The following is a 17,995-nucleotide window of genomic DNA, read 5'->3' as shown; positions in this document are numbered from 1 at the left end:
AACCAGTCATCATGGCTGCTCCTCCCGCCTCCAACTTCTTCTACCACACCCGTGCCCGCAATCAAAAGGGCCAACTCCCTCCTCGTCCATTCAGACCCAATGGACCAAAGCCATCGCCACCATTCAACCGTACCAACAACACCTCCTCCAACGCTCCTCATCATCAGAGGCAGCCAAACCACCCTCCAAACCAACCATACAACCATCAAAGTGGGCCATCCAACCCACGGTCCCAGAGACCATCCGGCAACCCTCACTACAAATCCAACTCTGGCATCTCCAAGCCAGCACCCCGAAAACCATATCGTGACTCCGATGGAGATATCTCCATGACCGACGTATTTGTCAAGTCTCAACCTCAAAAGAGACAACCAACCAATCCTCCTCCAACCAAGAACAATCCGAACACTGGCCGTAAAGCCAACACCGACAACATCAACACACCTCATCAATATCGACGCGGCACACTCAATAAGTCCGCCCCTAAGAGACCATTCTCTAAAGACTTCGACGGGGATACACCCATGTTCGACATCCTCGACATGGCCCCCACCCCGACAAACCTCCCTGTTACCCAACCGATCCAGCTACCATGCTACCCAGTAATCTACCCTTCCGTCGACTTCGACGGTGACTCTATGATGCTCGAAGCCTTCTAAGGCAGTAAGTACCTACCTCCTACCCTCACCTAACCCACCTACATACATACTAACCTCCACAGGCATCCCCAACCACCAAGTCAAAAGGACACCAAGTGGAGGAAACAAAGAAAACAAGGGCTTCTCTTCATTCATGTATAACATGAATCTATTCTATTTATCTGTGGGGACGTACAAGAACCAGCATGTTATAACCGAGGGGGCGAACTCAAGGCCCAAGTGGAGGATATCTAAGAAACTTTGGGGATCAATCTTCCTGTATTTTCTCTTTTATCTCTTTTTCCTTCTTATCTTTCTTTGGGACGATTCAGCGAAGCATGTTATCATTTCCTTAATGTCTATTGTCATGTATGGCGTCGTGCCACCCCGGTCCAGGTTTTCTTCCCAGACACTGAAGACTAAAGACGGTGATGGGTGTTTTCCCTGGATTCCGCCTATCAGGTTTGCCCGAATGGGGGGGTTGTCTTAGCCTTCTAGTTTTGAACTGAGTTAGAGATAATCTACAAAGGTCTCACTCGCAGTTCGGTTTCTTGTAGGTGTGTGTAGTTAACTACTATTTGTTTGATCTAGATGGTAATGTAGATGTAGCGAGGGCAATAAAGTGTCAGGTGATTTGTCTGTCTTCGATGGGATCCAGCTACGGGATACTATAGCTTTGACAGTAGCAAGTTAATTGACTCCATAGGAGAGTAATGTGATTTCGTAGAATCATCATAGACCATGGTAAGGTATTTGGATTGCTATAGTAGAGTAGCTCTTTTGTTCAGTTGACCCAATCATGGTCATCACCTAATTACTGCTATGTACCTATAAACAGCACAACATCTCCAAACACCTTATTTCGCTCGCTTCAATACATACAAAACAAACAAGAAAAACGTTATAGAACACGTGGAACCCCTTGCTTATCCCAAAACCATCCCTTACACTTCGACCGCGCCGGGCGAAATAGCAAGGATCACAACAAAAGCAGTAACAATCAGAGCAGCAGCCACAAATGCTGTCAAAGCAACACTACCACGGCTGGCTGGAAACTTGCCCCGAATTATCCAATACTGACTCTCGAAGTAGCGATGGAATCCAACCAGTAGGATCAAAATTGCAACTCCAATGAAAGTAGTCCCTAACGGCTTACCGATGCTCCGAAGGCGCGACGAGGCAGATGTTACCCCTATAGCGGGATCATACGCAGCGGATGACAAAAGGGGAGACATATGAGCCGACATGTTGGCGCTGTTTGCGTTGGACCCAGCACTATTCAGACGGAATAACTGGGTTACCGCAATGCCAATCGACGCAAAGGCTAGCGATGTCCGCAGCCATGCCAGAAAGGTTCGTTCTAGAGGAATCCAAGGGGATCCGGTTAGCTGGGTCGTATACGGACGAGGGAAGAAAAAAGCAAAAAAAGCAACAGCAGGCGAAACATACCCAAAGCAAGATGGTCCCGGGCCACGCTGCCTTTATTCTCTAATTCCAAACTTCCATATTTCTCCGCCAGCCGGCTATACCACGAGCCGCGCGGTTCTTCCGAATCACACTGGGAGTTCTGCTGACCGGGATCCCGTGAGACCGTGTTGTTGTTTGTTGATCCTGAGTCCCTGTTCCGTAGACCGTCGGTCGAATGATAGTTGCGCCGGGATGTGTCAGAGTTGCTCACGATGGGGGTGACCTCGTTGACTGGTTGCGATTGGCCCTGGTCAGGCACGGTGACCGTTTCGAAGGCAGCCATGCGGTGTGGCTCACGATGAGACGAATGGGATGAAGATCGTTGCGTGGGAGATAAGACGTTGGCCTGTCTGGCGTACGGCGCGGTCAAATCAGAGGATTCCATGATGGCGTGCTCGCGGGATCGCAGGGTTTATTACACTAGATAGATGCTAGGGCGGGAGTCTGGATCTTTTCCTCAAATGGATCAGGTGGATAGCTAGAAAGCGGATGGCCCCAGCTGCTGAGCGGTGGAGTTACGCTGATCGGATCTGGTGTAAGATCAAACCATCGAACTCATTAATGAAGACAAAGGAAGGAGAGAGATCCAGAGGGACTGTCTTCAGCTCGTCCCCTCCTCTCAGTGTGTGTGTGGCATGGAGCAGACTAGCCCGACGAGAAAAAATTAAAATAGATTTGTTTGCTCTTTTCCTTCGAACAGCCATCACGCGCTCCAATCCAGAAGGAGTATAGCGAGTGGTGTCGGACATGCAGCTAGTCTCGCCGGTGATCACATGGAGCGATCGCACTACGCCTTGCTGGGCCATGGCGTCATACCCTGTGCGCCGCGGGTAAGCGGTCAGTCTGATTGATGCCTCAGGCTAGCAACATACGAGAAGTAACTAGTATGTAAAAAGGGCTATCAACATCGGCCGTACACACTGGAGACCTGCAGCAAAATTGCATTGAAGAAGAAAACGATCTATGAACCATGCTCCTACGCATCAACATCCAGCACCCTCCCCGCTTCCCTTCTCCCCAGCCACTGCGGCTCATTCCGAGCGGGCTGCAACGCCAACCCATGCTCCATGCCCACATATTTATTGCACCATCCAATCACATTCTGATACCAGACCAAACTATTCTCCCTGCCCAGGACCCAATGGTTCTCGTCAGGAAAGTTCAAAAACCGCGTATCGATCCCTTTCATCCGACAAACGGTATAAGCGGCCCATGCGGCCGTAATAGGGCACCGGAAATCTCGATCCGAATGGATCAGAAGTAGTGGCGTCGACCAATTAGTGAGATACTCCGCTGGGTTATACCGTCGCCAGATCTCCTTTACGCTGGGATCGTCACGGGCAGCATCCGGAGCATTCGAGAAGTACGGCGAACCGAAGGAGCGCGTGAGCTCTTGCACTTGACCCAGATCATCACTCAGAAGCTCGGAAACAACGTCGAAGATGCCGTCGTGGCTGACCAGAGCTTTGAGCCGCTTGGCGAGAGGCTGTCCTTCCAAGAATAGTGCCAGGTATCCCCCGTAGCTTCCGCCCGCGGCTACAGCTCTATCAACATCGCACTTGGTCGACAGATTTTGTTCGATCCAGTTGAAACAGCGCTCGATATCATGGTAAGGGTGTCCTCCCCACTGCAGTGCGACTGCTCGTGCAAATTCGCCTCCGAACGAGTCGGATCCCGTAAAGTTGGGGACTGCGACGATGTACCCTTGTTCCGCTAGGAGGGCCGTATTCCAGCGCCAGGTCCAGGCGTCCATGCTAGCGGAGCTGGGCCCGCCGTGCATAAAAATGAACAGAGGATGCTTCTCTTCTGAGGTGACGTCGTACCACGATGGCTTCACAATCCAGCATTGGACTGGAGTCTTGCCATCCGGTCCACCAGGGAATGTTATCGATTCAATTTGCTTGTCCGAAATACCGAAATAGGCTCCGTGAGAGGAGGATGAGTGGATGACCCGGCTGGTCTGAGACTGAGAATCATTGTCTACAGGAGGAGTCACGATTGTGAAAAATCCCTGATCTGTAAATGACGAAGAGGTGGCCAGTAACCGATTCTCCGAGGAACTCCGGCCCAGCTGATACAGTGATGAGACGGAGCCAGGGATCTGCAAAGCCACTGGTTCCACACTCTGTGTTCTGTCTTGAACAATAGTAGTTGGGAGAGTAACTTGGAACACACAAGCTTTTGCTTGATGGTTTGCAGTCAGATACAAAGATGCACCGTCGTTTGCCCACAGAATGTCGTCTGGAAAGACATCCCAGTTCTGGCTTTGACCGAATGAACTGACTGTTCGAAGAATTGAGACAATACTCAATGTCTCTGTGTTTAGCAAGACAATACTCTTGTGCGACCACTCCTCGTTATTCTGATCAACTAGAAAAGCGACCACGGGGTCCCGAGGCGCAAATCTCGGGGTTGCTACGATATCCGCATGATCGGGAACCTTTATCTTCTTCAGTGCAGGTAACTCGGTCTCCTCAAAGGTTGACAATGGAAGAAAATATAAGGAACTCTGCGATTTTCTCCATTCTGTGTCCCCTGGCTCTGTTGTTGCAAAGGCAATCCCATAAGACGAGATGTCGAGATCCGGGGAGCTTTGCGAGTTGGAGTAAAAGGGTACTACTAGGCCTGTTCCTCGTAGAGCATTGACAGGGCCCTTAGTAGAAAGATGCCATTGCTTAGAAGCCAGGTCAAGCTTCAGAACTGTATACCAAATAACCGATCTATATTGGTCAACGTACGTGTCCCATCTTTTGGGTCGACTATGAGTCCATTCCCGGGCGGTCGTATGAGCCTTTTCTGCTTTGAGGGTGTTGTGCAGATTTTGTTCGGCATCTGCGGGTGCTGTGAAGACCAGTGCAATGTCACCGTTGTCCAAGGCTTTGGTCTTTAAATTCCCTGGCTTAGCATCGATAGTACCCGCCAAATATGGTCTGATACTGGTATTAGAAGTATCAATTTCATCATGGACAAGGCAATCATACCTGGTCTTGTGATACGCATCGCCAATCCATAACTCGGTGTTGTTTTTGCCTTCTCTTTGCCAAAGAAGCGACGTACCAGACAGCCAGCAAAACGAAGACTCCTTGGGATCATTGGTGTACCGGGTAGACTCTCCGGTTTCTAAGTTGAGCAGCTTGGCCTCAGAGAAATCTGCGTGTGTGTCGAGGTCGTATGTTGAGACAGTATAGAGCGCTACTTTCCCCTCATCGTTCGGTACTGCTGCTGATGGTCTTGGAGCAGTGATCAATAATCTATCAAAAAAGTGGTTAGCGATTAGTACTTCCAGTCATTGTTCGAGATAACTAAAGGGGATACATACTCAGGAGTGAACTTTGAATGTCCCGACATTGTGAAAGATGACGATGGTAATGATAGCGCTGATGGACAATTCCAACTGCACAAGAGGGATGAGAGTGAAATGGTGACAACTGCAATAACCAAATGAGGGGAACCCCCTCTTTCAATAGTTCGATAACGGCCGGAGCTCCGATGGTGATTAACTCGAGAGCGCGGAGAGACTAACCCACACGAGTTAGGAAACTATAGGTGAAGGATGCGAAGGATTCAGGAAGTAGGCATCGCTTACTGGAATGGAAGCAGGGTGCTTCCAATCAATTAGTTGTATGGATACATGAGGTTTCTGACGATGCACCGTCCACCTAACTATTTGTCCTCAGGCCTCTTCTTCGCCTTCTGGCGTGAACACATAATTACATTATGTATTGTTAAAACATTAGGATTAATCCAACTAAAATATACCCATTTCATTAATTGTCTATGACTAAAACGCCTAAGGTATTTTAGAGCATGCCTGGACCCTTGGTGAAAGACAACTTGATTATCCCGTCATCCTTAGTGTCGCTGTCACCTTTCTTACTGTCATCTCCAGAATGGCGTGCTCTGTTATCAAAATCACCACAAAAAGACAAGTTTGATTCCTTCTGTTTGATAGATATTGGCCCATTGATGCCTCTGAACTTCATAGGTCTAGTGTAGCTCGGGAAATTTCAAAATAATAAGAGAAGACGGTATGCATAGTGAGAGATAGGTACGATGCAATAGCTGATGAGACTGCTACACGAATTCCACGGATCTCTGTGATCTAGCGTATAGTAACTTTCGCTTCAATTTCTTTTACTAAATTAGAAAAATCGGTGATGGCTATTATTATATTGATGAAGAAAGCAACATGCAACGCACAAAACGCTGTACAACTATGAGGATGTAGTACTGCAGGCATAAGAACATGAACATGCTATTTGGCGAGACGCATCGCCTTGTGAAACGGAAGTTCCCTTGTATCAGCTATGATAAATTCACGAGGTCTAACTATGCTACATTTAATCGGACATCAACCACTCCGGAATGGCATCATCGTCTTCCGGGTCTTGCGATAATAAAGAAGCCTCTTCGTCGCTGTGCGTTTCTTGGCTGGTGATGCCAGGGGTTGGGGAGCGCGAATCAGCTGCTTGTACAGCGATCTGGGGATGTGCAGAGCTCGGAATTGTCGTAGTAGATCTGAGGATCGCTACCTCTGAGTTCTGAGGAGCAATCTGCGGTGTGATATGCCCCAAGTCCTCTTTCGTCCTGTCTGGCAACAAGCCTGAATCCTTACCCATGAAGCTTTGAATCGGGGCTGCCTGACCTGCAGGTTCAAACTTTGAAGTGACGACCAGATCATATCGAGGAAGTACTGAGCTATTCCTTTGCAATCTTGTGATGTTGCTGCTTTGCTGAGGCGAAGACACCTGATCGGCGCTTTCTTCAGGAATGAAACCCCCACCGAGCATATCCGTCTCTGTAGTCGAGAGAGACATGTCTCTGCCTGTAGGTCCTGAAGGTCCCCCTTGAGGGGGACCAATCCAGTCCATCACAGCAGCTGAACTGTTGGCCTCTTGCTCCGGCTCCGGAATAAAACCGCCGCCGAACTCTTCTGGGTCCTCCACGTTTCCGTTTGTCTCCGGCTCGTCTGCATCTCGCTCACCTTCTACAACATAGCCTTTGACTCTCTCTGCAATGCGCAGTTTCAGCATTAAGTGCTTCCAAGCCTGCAGTGTTTCGGCAGACTTCCTATCTAACTCGGCCTGTAACTTCTCTCCTTCCAGACCATTCAGCACTTCTTCAAGTGCCTCCCGATACTCAGTGGCAACAACAACTCCCTGCAGTATCGCGGTCCCATGGCGCCCCTTGAAGCTGAAACCAGTGACAGCATCCGCATAGTCAATAGCAAGAATCTTGGCAGCTTGACGAGCATCTGGATGAGCGATATGGACACCGCCTGGAGGTACCATGCTAGGTACATAGACATCCAGATTCCCATACATATTCTTGGGTATTCTCCCTCCAACTACTGGCGGGGGCTGATACACTTGTGTCTGATAATAAGCGTACAGAGGTGTTTCGGAGATGGAGTCATCCTCCTCGTCACTGAGCCTCCCCATCTGCGGCCTCCTTGATGTGACACGCTTCAATGGTTGTTCACCTGGCTTGATGTCTCGTCCCAGGCGATACCAGCGATCTGCACTACGTAGAGTATGCACATCTGATCGGCGATATACGGGCTCCAATACTTGATTATTTGACCCTGATTTACCAAGGCTCACCTGCCCAATCACCCGTTTGGGAAAGACAACCTCATTCCGCCGAAGATGCCTCTCAAGAGCATAGACAGGATGGTCCTTGAAGTCTTGGATATTCCGGGGCATAGGCTCTGCGGCTGTCTTGGCAGTCAGCTCGCTGATCTCCAGTTGGTCCCGATCTTCCAAGAATGGCTTCTCATAAAAGCGCAGCACTTTATTCCACCAATTGACATGATTACCAATGGAATCCACACGGTGTTTGTGGGTTTTTGCGTTGAAAGCCTTCGCATAGCGCCTAGTGACATCTCTAACAGAAGCATCATCCTCAAAGGCTACCACGTAGCTCAGAAGATTGTAAGGATCGTTTGCTGGAGGCTCGAATTTAGAAGGCTTTGCCATAGACTTGGTAACCAAAGCATCGACAGGTATCCATTTATTAACTGCTTCGTTAAAGGCTTCAATCCAGAATATGGGATGTGATGATTCACGGATAGGCCGGGGAGAACCTTCGGTATGCTCAGCTTCATGCTAGCATTGACAATAGGTGCCGAACTTACTTTGGTTAGGAGTTCCAGGGCGCCTGACTGGTGTGAAGCGTGGTCGAGCTAGCCTTTTCACAGTCGAACGTTGTGACATCTGCGATTCTCCAGCAGTTGGTTGGGTAACAATTTCTGAAGATTTGGACACCGGAGCAGGTGGTGCCGCGTCCTTAAATTTGTCCCGAAATGATAATGGCTGCAGTGAGCAGACAAGTCTTGCTTCAACGCCCACGGACCGTAACAAAGCACAGAATAACTGGGCGCCAAAGTCACGAGAACCTTGCATTGTTCGTGCTTGTTTGATGAAGTCCTTCCTTGAGAGGAAGACCTCGGCATCACTTATTATGGATTCCTGAAAAGTAGTTAGATACTTCTGAGACATATACAACACCGAAGTTAGTTATATTACCACTCGTTGTCTGACGCCATCAGGATCGTCTATCCACGAAGGTCGTTTCAGCCCTGGCTTGGTTACCTTAAACCTTCTATTGAATATATCACTAGCTTGGTTCAGTCCGTCAACGAAGGTTGTTGACCTGATTTGTTGTGGCCTGTTCTCGGACGGATGCAACAGTGAGATGATATTTTTCGGCAATGTCCGTTTGAGAAAGCCCTGTATAACGAGAAGAAAGTCAGGAAAAGATTAGTTCCCTATCTATTGTGGTGTATTCAGTCTCCTTTCCATTTGCTGCTTTCCCGCATGTTCTCTTTTAGATACTCCATGTATGCCTATTTACCAGATAGAGGTGGCTGAATCGGAATCGGACGTACCTGTAATTCCTCATCATTGCACCAAAGATTGCGTATCTGCACATGGCGTAGAAGGCAAAGTAGATGAACTTTATGGATGCTTAACCTCAACTGCTTTTCAGCAGTGGTGATCCCCCTTCGCTTAGCAACTACCTTGCGCTTCTGATCCTCGGGCCGACCCAGTGTGACCTGAATCGAGGTATCATCCGCTTGACTAGTCTGCGGAGCTTGCTGAATATCAACCTCTTCCCACTCCATACCTGATTCTTCGGATGATGATGGCGAATCATACACCGTTTGCACAGGTTGAACTGTAGAATGGCTGGCTTCTGAGGTGATAGCAGCATCTTGATGTACAAGCTGGGAGTCAGATACAGGATTGGGACGGGTAATCCTCCTTCTTTTGGGTGGTTGGCTATCATCTGGCCTGGTGGTCTCTCTGAGTTCAGCCTCAGCCAGCATTTCTCGGTAGACCGCTGGAATTTCATGATCCTGGTCTTCGCGCTGCCGCCGAGAATGGTTCGAAGCAGCTCCCGCTCTTCTGGAGCGAGTAGTGGGCCCACGACTCGCCATCATAGAATGTTAGACACAAAACAACACCTTTCACCTTCAGAATATGCCTCAAACATTCTACCGTACTGGCCTCGAATCGTCGCTTGAGTTCTCACTCGGCAGGTGCATTGATGACGCTTATCCAGGCACGTGACATCATGGTTCACCCTGTTTGCCCAGCGCCGGACCGTGCATTGTTCCGCGCCCTGCGGCTGAAAGCGGGGAGGAGGCTCTGTTTGTCCATGTTTGTTCGTGTTTGTTTATCGTGCTTGTTGACTTGCCGCGACCGCATCAACTACACAGTATTCTATCAAAAGATCTTCTGCCTATACCACATTACTAGACCGGCATCCACTCCTTCACAATCTCTCCCGGTCTTCCGGATCGACTATCGTCATGGAGCTTGTCAACAATGGGGCGGACTATACAATAGAGGATGTGTGTACACTACCCCTATCTTACAATGCCTAATGCAATAGCGTGAGCTAACACGCGCAGTGCCAAATGGCCCTCAAAACAGCGTTCTTCGAGCGCGAATATGACAAAACACTTGGAAAGACAGCACAACTCATAGATGAGGAAAGGCGCCGCATCCTTCACGTTGACCAGCTTCTTTTGCAATTTGATAACGAAAACCTACAACTGCAATTGAAACAATTTAGACAAGATTTAGCACGAGCTAGAGATGCCGAGTCGGATATTCGTAATTTGCTGCAAGATACCATCCAGGAACGAGATCAGTTGCAGAGCTCAGCTCACACTGCAACTCACGAAATTGAGAGTCTTCGAGTAAGACAGCGCCCGCCGTTTTCGAGGATAGCCTTTACTGACCAGGAATCTCATAGCGCGAATTGGCATCGATGAACAGCACGACCGCCGAATCTAGAACCCTTGTGACCGAGAAGCTACGCCTGACCAAGGAGCTGGCTAATATGCAGTCTGAGGTCCACAGACTACAATTGCAGGAGAATTCCTTCCAAGCACTGGTTACTGAGAAACAGGAGCTTACCCGTCATTTGAATACACTTAAGGCGGAATTCGAGAACGAGAAGCGGGCACACAGATCCACCATGGCCCAGGGAGCACAGCAAGCAGATGAGATATCTGTCTTGACTGCGAAGCTTGAAGAGCAACGCAAACAAATTGCAGCAGAGGCTCGAAAAGTGTCTGCTACCCAACAACCAAATAACACATGGCAGTCGGAGAAAGCTGCCCTGGAAGACAAAGTCGATTCTTTGAACAGGATGTTACGGACCCTAAAAGATCAGTTGCGCCAAGCTCAGACTAGCAGCCAGACCAACAGCCGATTTGACAACGGCAAAAGCAGTGGTCCTGTAGAACAAACGAGAAAGGTTCCCCTCAAAGACTTCTCATCCAGGTTCGACCCTGGATTGGATATCGCGACGCCAGGAGCAGTCCGTGTCAAGGAAGGAAAATGGCAACCTACTGCACTTCCTGGCCAGAAATCTGCCTTCTCCATCACGCCATTTCTCAATCGCACCAATGGAAACCAGGATACCTCTGGCGATGGACCAGAGAATAGTGGAGGTGCTGATCATCTCAACAGCGATGATGAGTCTGCTCTCGAGACTTCATACCTCGAGGACAAATTACACGTCAAGCAATCTGAAGCTGAGCCACGCGAACGCCGCCCTATCCAGGCCAAGCAGCGCTTGGATAAACCTAAGCCGGCAATGAATCCTAAAAAAGGGAGCGGTCTGATACTAGATGATATTGATGATGACAGTGATATCGGATCCATTGGCGCTCTTGTTGCCGGTCAACCGCAGGTCCGGACGAAACGCCGCAAATTAGGGGCGCAGAGTAAAACTATATTGGATGAGGAAGAAGAGCTAGAGCCTGAGAATATTCGCAAACCGGGGAGGAAGATTGGTCTGAGTACGGGTCACACCACCAGCTTACAGACTGCCCAAAGTGGGCCAACTCGTGGCTTCGGTGGGTTCGGCGGATTCTCTCCCTTAAAGAAGGAGAGGAAACGACCGTAAGGTTCATAATCAAGCGTCTCCCGGAAACTCGCTTTCCAACCTCCGTGGTACTATTTTCCTTGTCTCTTCCTGCGCAAGCATTCATCGCACCGTAATAATTGAATCCTGTAAGCTCTATTTCTCTTCATGTGAGATTTCGGCAAGGAGGCAACAGAAGGTCCTGGAATAGTCCTTCATGATGTCTTCTGTAACATTGAGACGTGCTGAATGAGTAATTCTAGACTGGGACAGACTGTATGACTAATGCGCTACTTGGCATGATGAACCAATCAGAAGCTATGAAGATGACGCCATGGGAAGCCGCTGTACGATCTGCCTCAGGCTGCCACGTGCTCCGCCTCCGCAATAACGCCGAAGATAAATTATTAACCCAAGTACTGCCTCTACTGGCATTTGTCCGCGTCGTCTCTTCTTCGTTAGTCCTATAGTTGCTGTTGGCACACATGATGAATCCATCAGCCGCAGGCCGCACGCTTCCAAGAGCTCTAAGAGCTACTCGGCTTTTCAATCAGCATACAAGCTTGTCTACAATTACCGGGAGTCATCGAATCCAGGCCTCCTTATCGCCATCATGTCCGGCAACATACAGGGCGCTGCATACTACCCGATCGCAAAAGTCACAATCTGTCCCAGCCTCCAATGCCGCTGCGAGGGACTCGTCTAACCCCGCCATGTCCTTTCCGTGTCTCGATGCGCAGGATGCAAAGTCTGCCCAGCTCTCCGCACGATCTCTCCAGTCAGGCCCCGAACCTTCATATACCACTGGTCACCACCAAAAGTTCCACTGCGAACAACCGTTACTGCTTGATTGGGGAGGTATACTTCCAGAGTTTGACATCGCCTACGAATCCTGGGGCCAATTGAACTCTGACAAGTCGAATGCTATCTTACTGCACACGGGTCTGTCGGCATCCAGTCACGCCCATAGCACGGATGCCAACCCCAAGCCCGGCTGGTGGGAGAAGTTCATCGGACCCGGCAAGCCTTTAGATACAGATAAATACTTTGTCATCTGCACCAATGTTGTTGGTGGATGCTATGGTAGTACTGGGCCTTCGTCAATTGACCCCTCTGATGGAAAGCGATACGCTACTCGGTTCCCTATTCTTACGATAGACGACATGGTGCGGGCACAGTTTCGTCTCCTGGACTCCCTTGGCATTAGCAAGCTTTACGCCTCTGTTGGATCTAGCATGGGTGGTATGCAGAGTCTTGCTGCCGGTGTTCTTTTCCCTGAGAAGGTTGGCAAGATTATCAGTATCAGTGGTTGTGCGCGAAGCCATCCCTACAGCATTGCCATGCGGCACACTCAGCGACAAGTCCTAATGATGGACCCGAAATGGGCCCGTGGTTTCTACTATGATTCCATCCCTCCACATTCTGGAATGAAACTTGCGAGAGAAATCGCAACCGTGACATACAGAAGCGGTCCGGAGTGGGAAATGCGGTTCGGACGCAAACGCGCAGATCCTAACAAGCAACCTGCTCTGTGCCCGGATTTCCTGATTGAGACCTACCTGGATCACGCAGGAGAGAAGTTCTGCCTGGAATATGATCCTAATAGTCTTCTATACATCTCCAAGGCCATGGATCTGTTTGATCTCGGTCATGCTCATCAAACCCAGACGAAAGCTCGAAGAGCCGAATTTGAGGCTAAAATTGCTGATGGCGGAAAGGCCCTGCGCGAGAGCAACATTGCATGCAGTCTGACTCTCCCAGAGGCACCGTACGAGGAGCAGCCCTCTGTAACCGCATCCGCTCCTGCTATGGACCAGGCTGTGGGTGGCGGGGATCTTGGAACAGATGCGCCCCCGCAGGATCTTGTCGCCGGCCTTGCGCCGCTCAAGAACCACCCGGTCTTGGTCATGGGCGTTGCCAGTGATATCCTTTTTCCGGCTTGGCAGCAGCGAGAAATCGCCCAGACCCTTCGGGCTACCGGAAACAAGAACGTCGAGCACATTGAACTTGGAGAGGACGTTTCGCTCTTCGGACATGACACGTTCCTCTTGGATCTGAAGAACATCGGCGGTGCGGTGGCTAAGTTCCTGTGATCAATGCATTCGGAGTATGTGTTTGAATATTTTTCTCCCCTATGGTAATGATGAAAGCGGGCGATGATTTGTGTTTAGCGTGATGCTGTGTCTCATTTCATTCCACGGCTGTAGATATTACCTCATCTCCTTTTCAACGTCCTGTATCTAGATATATATTACACATCACGAACATGATCATCCCCTAATCCTCGTGGAAATCATTTCCAACTCCCTAGTTATTATTAGTTAGCTCTGCTAGCTACTAACTAACTAGTTAGTCTCCTGTGGATTTACCTAATGGCGTGGCTGTCCCGAAGCGGTAAGGTCCCACTTCCTCAGGGTTCAAAATGTTCCGAGCCGCTTCAACCAATGACGATGTCCGAATTCCTGGGTTGGGATGCCGAAAACGCCGACTCCCTCTTGAGCGGAGCGCATCTTCCGGCGCGGTCCCAGGAGACCTACGGCTTCCACATCCCCAACTGTTCCTCTCCCCTCTCTTCGGTGCTGCTTGTCGTGGCTGTCCTTGGATGGCCTATCTCTTATCTTGGAATTGATGCTTCCCCACGTCTAATGGAGCTGTTACTGTAACTATGTCTGTGCTCTGTTGAATACAGTTCCCGGACAACCCGCACGACAGCTCCACGGTGGGCGAAAAAGAAAAATTTAGGGAAAAGGAAAAGCTACGATCTAGGCTCGCCTCCTTTTCAATTCGATGAGCTCGCTCTCCGGCCGCTGAACCCTCTAACCTCTCGATTCTCACAACGTCTTCTTTCTTCTTGAACGCCAGCTCGACAGCTACAGTGGCCGAAGGCCTGCCCCATCGCAGTGAGGGACCTGGCATTTGCGCTCGGCGAAGCCCCTCCGTTTTCGCTCTTCTTGGACCAGCTACGACTTAGTCTATTCAATTGCAACACTTCTCTCATGGTATCCGCTACTAATGGGGGCCCAGGGCTTGAAAGCCCGACCCTGTCCGACTCGCGAAACACAGGTCCGGCCTTGTCGTCACGATCTCCGGAACGCAATGAACATCGGAAACCACAAGTACCAAAAGCATTGGCTGGGGGTAGTGCACAAGATAAATATATCCAAGGCTTGGAAAGTGAATTCAAATTAAAGCATCTAGGTGTGCTAGGTGTACTAGGATGGATATTGTATGATTGTGTCTCGGCGCCCAAGCCGCTTCTTTTTCGGGGACCCGATTTTTCTAATTTATCCGTGGTTCCTTAGGTTCTTGCATGTTGTCGGGATATTCTTTTTCACTAAAGGATTCCTTCTAACTCGAATGGTGTTGGAGAACAAGTCGTCCTGCGACGTACTCCCTTTCGACGAGGCAGCGACTGTAGGCAAGAAAGTCGATGGGTGTTGGCACCAGAAGTCGTTCGACAAGGCCGTTGTGATCATCGTCGATGCCCTGCGCTACGATTTTACGGTACCCTTTGCGCCGAGCGCAGAGGGTGAGTCGGCACAACTGTTCCATGATCGCCTTCCCGTCCTGTATGAGACAGCTGTCAATACCCCCGAAAATGCCTTTTTGCTTCCTTTCATCGCGGATCCGCCCACGACGACACTGCAGAGGCTGAAGGGACTCACGACCGGAACACTACCCACGTTCATTGACGCTGGTTCTAACTTTGCTGGGACGGCAATTGATGAAGACAATTTAGTTGCGCAATTGCGCGCCGCAGGCAAGACTCTGGTTCAGCTTGGGGATGACACCTGGCACGCACTTTTCCCCGGCTACTTCGATCCTAATCTAACTCGCGCATTTGATTCATTCAATGTCTGGGACTTGCATACCGTTGACAACGGCGTGACTACAAACCTCCTCCCGCTTCTACATCCTGAAAATTCTACGAAATGGGATGTTATCTTCGGTCACTATCTTGGTGTCGATCACGCCGGCCACCGATATGGCCCGAATCATCAAGCTATGGCTGCAAAACTCGATGAGATGGATCGGGTCATCCGTGAAATCATCACCAAACTTGACGACAAAACGCTGTTGGTGGTGATGGGTGATCATGGCATGGACTCCAAGGGTGACCACGGCGGTGAATCTAATGATGAAGTCGATGCCGCTCTATGGATGTACTCTAAAAGGGGCATCTTCGGCCGTACAAGTGCTGAAACAGCCAGGCCTCCCATGCTCGCTCGCGAGCGCTTTGTGCCTCAGATCGACCTTGTGCCCACGCTGTCTCTTCTTCTCGGAATGCCTATTCCTTTCAACAACCTCGGCTCGCCGATCGAGGAGGCTTTCATTGGGCCCAAGGGGAACGATTGGAAGAACGTGATGTCGGTCAACCGGTTGACTTCCGCTCAGATTAAGAGGTATCAACGGGAGTACACAGCATCGCGAGGTATTGAGGACAGCCACCAATCCCAGTCCGAGGACCTCTGGAGGGCGGCGGAAAATAGCTGGCAGAAGCTTCCGAGGATCGGCCGGCCCAGCCAGGCAACTTTGCTTTCCATTTCCGAGTCCTACAAGGAATACCAGAGACACACTCTCCAGCTTTGTCGTTCTTTGTGGGCTAAATTTGACGTACCGAGCATGCTCCAAGGTGTTGCAGTCCTTTTTGCTGGCATTGTCTTGCTGGTGTTCTATGCACGAAGCCTCAAAGCCGATCAGACCGATATTACCAAGCCTCTTCTTACCCTTGTTGGAGCAGGCTCTGCTGTCGGTGTTGTCGTGGGTGCCTTTCTGTCGTTCTCGGGCGTAGCGGAGATGCCAGTCGCCGAATCATCTGCTCTGTTGGCCGCCGTGGGAAGCATAGTTGGCGCGTCATGGACCATTTTTGGCGGGTCAGCCGGTGTGTCAGTGCCTCTACCAAGCAGTCTGTGGGGCTGGTTGGCTGTTACCTTCACGATCACGCAGTCTATCGGATTCGCCTCCAACTCCTATACAATCTGGGAGGATGAGATTCTCCTATTTTTCCTCTCCACCTTCGGTGTTCTTGCTGGTGTATCCTCGATGCGACAGAAATCGACCGCCGACAGGGTTCTGGGCGTCTATCACTCCATCCTCTTCGTCATCCTCGGAAGAATCGCGTCCTCTTCTCGCCTTTGTCGCGAGGAGCAGATGCCTTTCTGCCGTTCGACCTATTACGCGTCTGCCACTTCTTCGACTTCTGCACCCTGGCAGCTTGCTGTACCATTCCTGGTGGCGCTTATCCTTCCCACTGTTGTACGGTCATTTTATGCCGGATCCAAGTCCTACGAAGGTGCCGCTACTCTCTGGATTGGCTTGGGTTTCCGATTGGGGCTGTTCATAACCTCCGTCTTTTGGGTGCTTGAGGGGGCTGATGATGGCGAGTGGCTGCCCTTGAGCAAGGAGACTTTGAAGTCAGTTAGAGTGTTCTTGGCTCAGCTCGTGCTAGCTCTCGCATTTGCTGCGGGGACAACAGCATTCATCTATTCTAAGCCTTGCATTAGCATTAATGTCAGCCAAGGGAATGCGGAACCGGAAAGCAAAGGCAAGAACCTGGCGCCACCCCAGCCAGCAGGACGCACCACCGTTACGATCCTCGGGTTTGGCAACGTGCATGGGACTCGGTACTTCCTCCTCGTTGTTAATTTCTGTTTGGGAATCATCCTTCTGCAGAAACCCATGGGTCAGGGTGCCATGGGACTTTTGCTTTGGCAAATTCTCTCACTGCTAGAGATTCTGGATACGAATGGTCTGGTCCTTGGCAATTCAGCCATTGGGCCGATTGTTTTGGCTCTTCTCGGCTCCTTCTACTACTTCAAAACTGGTCATCAGGCTACTCTGAGTAGCATCCAGTGGGAGACTGCCTTTATCCCTCTCTCCTCCGTTCAATACCCATGGTCCCCCATCGTCGTAATCCTCAATACATTTGGCGCACAGATTCTTACTGCAATTGCCGTCCCTCTCACCGTCCTCTGGAAACGCCCTCTTCAACTCAGCGATCAGTCATCCTCCTCCCCGAAGTCCAGCAACCCTTCGATTAGACTCCTCTCTGACGTTGTGCGAGCCGCGTGCACCTACATCCTCTACTTTGCGACTATTAACCTGGCCACTACCATGTGGGCTGGCCATCTCCGCCGGCATCTCATGCTGTACCGGATCTTCAGCCCTCGGTTCATGATGGGAGCCACCGTGCTAGGAGTCGTGGACATTGTTCTCATCATTTTCTCTGTGGCTGGTGTGCGGTGGAGCACATTGAGTGTAGGAGAGATCTTTGGGTGGTAGTGATCTCTCCTTATTCTTCATGGCGGATATTAATTCTCAGCCATCCTGGCTTTTCTTTATTTTTACTGCCAGATGATACCCGAAATGTGAGTCCCCTTGCCTAACATTTCGGCCTGGGGAAAACTGTAATATATGGTATCTCCGTATACCATTCTTTTTCAACCCTTTTGGGGCTCGAATTGGTGAGGAATCTAGGCCGGAAACACTTGGAACCATTCCTTATA

General features: G+C 50.1%; 6 protein-coding genes across 6 annotated transcripts; 3 read left to right on the top strand and 3 right to left on the bottom strand.

The window, feature by feature from the left end:
* Nucleotides 1-11: 11 nt before the first annotated feature.
* Nucleotides 12-659, top strand: BDQ94DRAFT_171267 (uncharacterized protein; the record flags this gene model as incomplete). The annotated part of the gene is made up of 1 exon (XM_026771714.1): nucleotides 12-659. The coding sequence occupies one exon, from the start codon at nucleotides 12-14 to the stop codon at nucleotides 657-659; it is 648 nt and encodes a 215-aa protein (XP_026625531.1).
* A 716-nt stretch (nucleotides 660-1,375) lies between these two features.
* Nucleotides 1,376-2,751, bottom strand: BDQ94DRAFT_145354 (uncharacterized protein). Its single transcript, XM_026766627.1, has 2 exons — nucleotides 2,088-2,751; nucleotides 1,376-1,998 (listed from the first exon to the last, which is right to left on the bottom strand). Exons 1-2 carry the CDS (start codon nucleotides 2,488-2,490, stop codon nucleotides 1,583-1,585), a joined length of 819 nt encoding a protein of 272 aa, XP_026625530.1. The 5' UTR covers nucleotides 2,491-2,751; the 3' UTR covers nucleotides 1,376-1,582.
* A 282-nt stretch (nucleotides 2,752-3,033) lies between these two features.
* BDQ94DRAFT_179410 (alpha/beta hydrolase family protein) lies at nucleotides 3,034-5,453 on the bottom strand (the record flags this gene model as incomplete). Its single annotated transcript, XM_026773374.1, has 3 exons — nucleotides 3,034-5,035; nucleotides 5,087-5,356; nucleotides 5,425-5,453. 3 exons carry the CDS (start codon nucleotides 5,451-5,453, stop codon nucleotides 3,082-3,084), a joined length of 2,253 nt encoding a protein of 750 aa, XP_026625529.1. The 3' UTR covers nucleotides 3,034-3,081.
* A 905-nt stretch (nucleotides 5,454-6,358) lies between these two features.
* On the bottom strand, nucleotides 6,359-9,549 carry BDQ94DRAFT_179407 (putative DNA repair protein Rad4; the record flags this gene model as incomplete). The annotated part of the gene is made up of 4 exons (XM_026773373.1): nucleotides 6,359-8,190; nucleotides 8,242-8,575; nucleotides 8,633-8,836; nucleotides 8,995-9,549. The coding sequence occupies 4 exons, from the start codon at nucleotides 9,547-9,549 to the stop codon at nucleotides 6,446-6,448; spliced, it is 2,838 nt and encodes a 945-aa protein (XP_026625528.1). The 3' UTR covers nucleotides 6,359-6,445.
* A 252-nt stretch (nucleotides 9,550-9,801) lies between these two features.
* Nucleotides 9,802-11,757, top strand: BDQ94DRAFT_145350 (uncharacterized protein). Its single transcript, XM_026766626.1, has 3 exons — nucleotides 9,802-9,963; nucleotides 10,024-10,314; nucleotides 10,371-11,757. Exons 1-3 carry the CDS (start codon nucleotides 9,922-9,924, stop codon nucleotides 11,529-11,531), a joined length of 1,494 nt encoding a protein of 497 aa, XP_026625527.1. The 5' UTR covers nucleotides 9,802-9,921; the 3' UTR covers nucleotides 11,532-11,757.
* A 217-nt stretch (nucleotides 11,758-11,974) lies between these two features.
* On the top strand, nucleotides 11,975-17,771 carry BDQ94DRAFT_160076 (mannose-ethanolamine phosphotransferase GPI13; the record flags this gene model as incomplete). Its single annotated transcript, XM_026769162.1, has 5 exons — nucleotides 11,975-13,559; nucleotides 13,839-14,148; nucleotides 14,179-14,208; nucleotides 14,395-14,687; nucleotides 14,830-17,771. 5 exons carry the CDS (start codon nucleotides 11,975-11,977, stop codon nucleotides 17,769-17,771), a joined length of 5,160 nt encoding a protein of 1,719 aa, XP_026625526.1.
* Nucleotides 17,772-17,995: the final 224 nt, after the last annotated feature.

This window comes from Aspergillus welwitschiae, assembly GCF_003344945.1.
Source record: "Aspergillus welwitschiae strain CBS 139.54b unplaced genomic scaffold BDQ94scaffold_19, whole genome shotgun sequence".
NCBI lineage: Eukaryota > Fungi > Ascomycota > Eurotiomycetes > Eurotiales > Aspergillaceae > Aspergillus > Aspergillus welwitschiae.
The sequence above is the reverse complement of the archived record's forward strand: the minus strand, read 5'-3'. Positions and strand labels throughout refer to the sequence as shown.

What these genes read in the sequence shown, in the direction of transcription:
- BDQ94DRAFT_145354 (XM_026766627.1), bottom strand. Translation starts at nt 2,490, where the DNA reads ATGGAATCCTCTGATTTGACCGCGCCGTACGCCAGACAGGCCAACGTC. An exon ending in CCGGGACCATCTTGCTTTGG is followed by an intron (nt 1,999 to 2,087) that starts GTATGTTTCGCC and finishes GGATTCCTCTAG; the next exon opens with AACGAACCTTTCTGGCATGG.
- BDQ94DRAFT_145350 (XM_026766626.1), top strand. Translation starts at nt 9,922, where the DNA reads ATGGAGCTTGTCAACAATGGGGCGGACTATACAATAGAGGAT. An exon ending in CGGACTATACAATAGAGGAT is followed by an intron (nt 9,964 to 10,023) that starts GTGTGTACACTA and finishes TAACACGCGCAG; the next exon opens with TGCCAAATGGCCCTCAAAAC. An exon ending in ACGAAATTGAGAGTCTTCGA is followed by an intron (nt 10,315 to 10,370) that starts GTAAGACAGCGC and finishes GGAATCTCATAG; the next exon opens with CGCGAATTGGCATCGATGAA.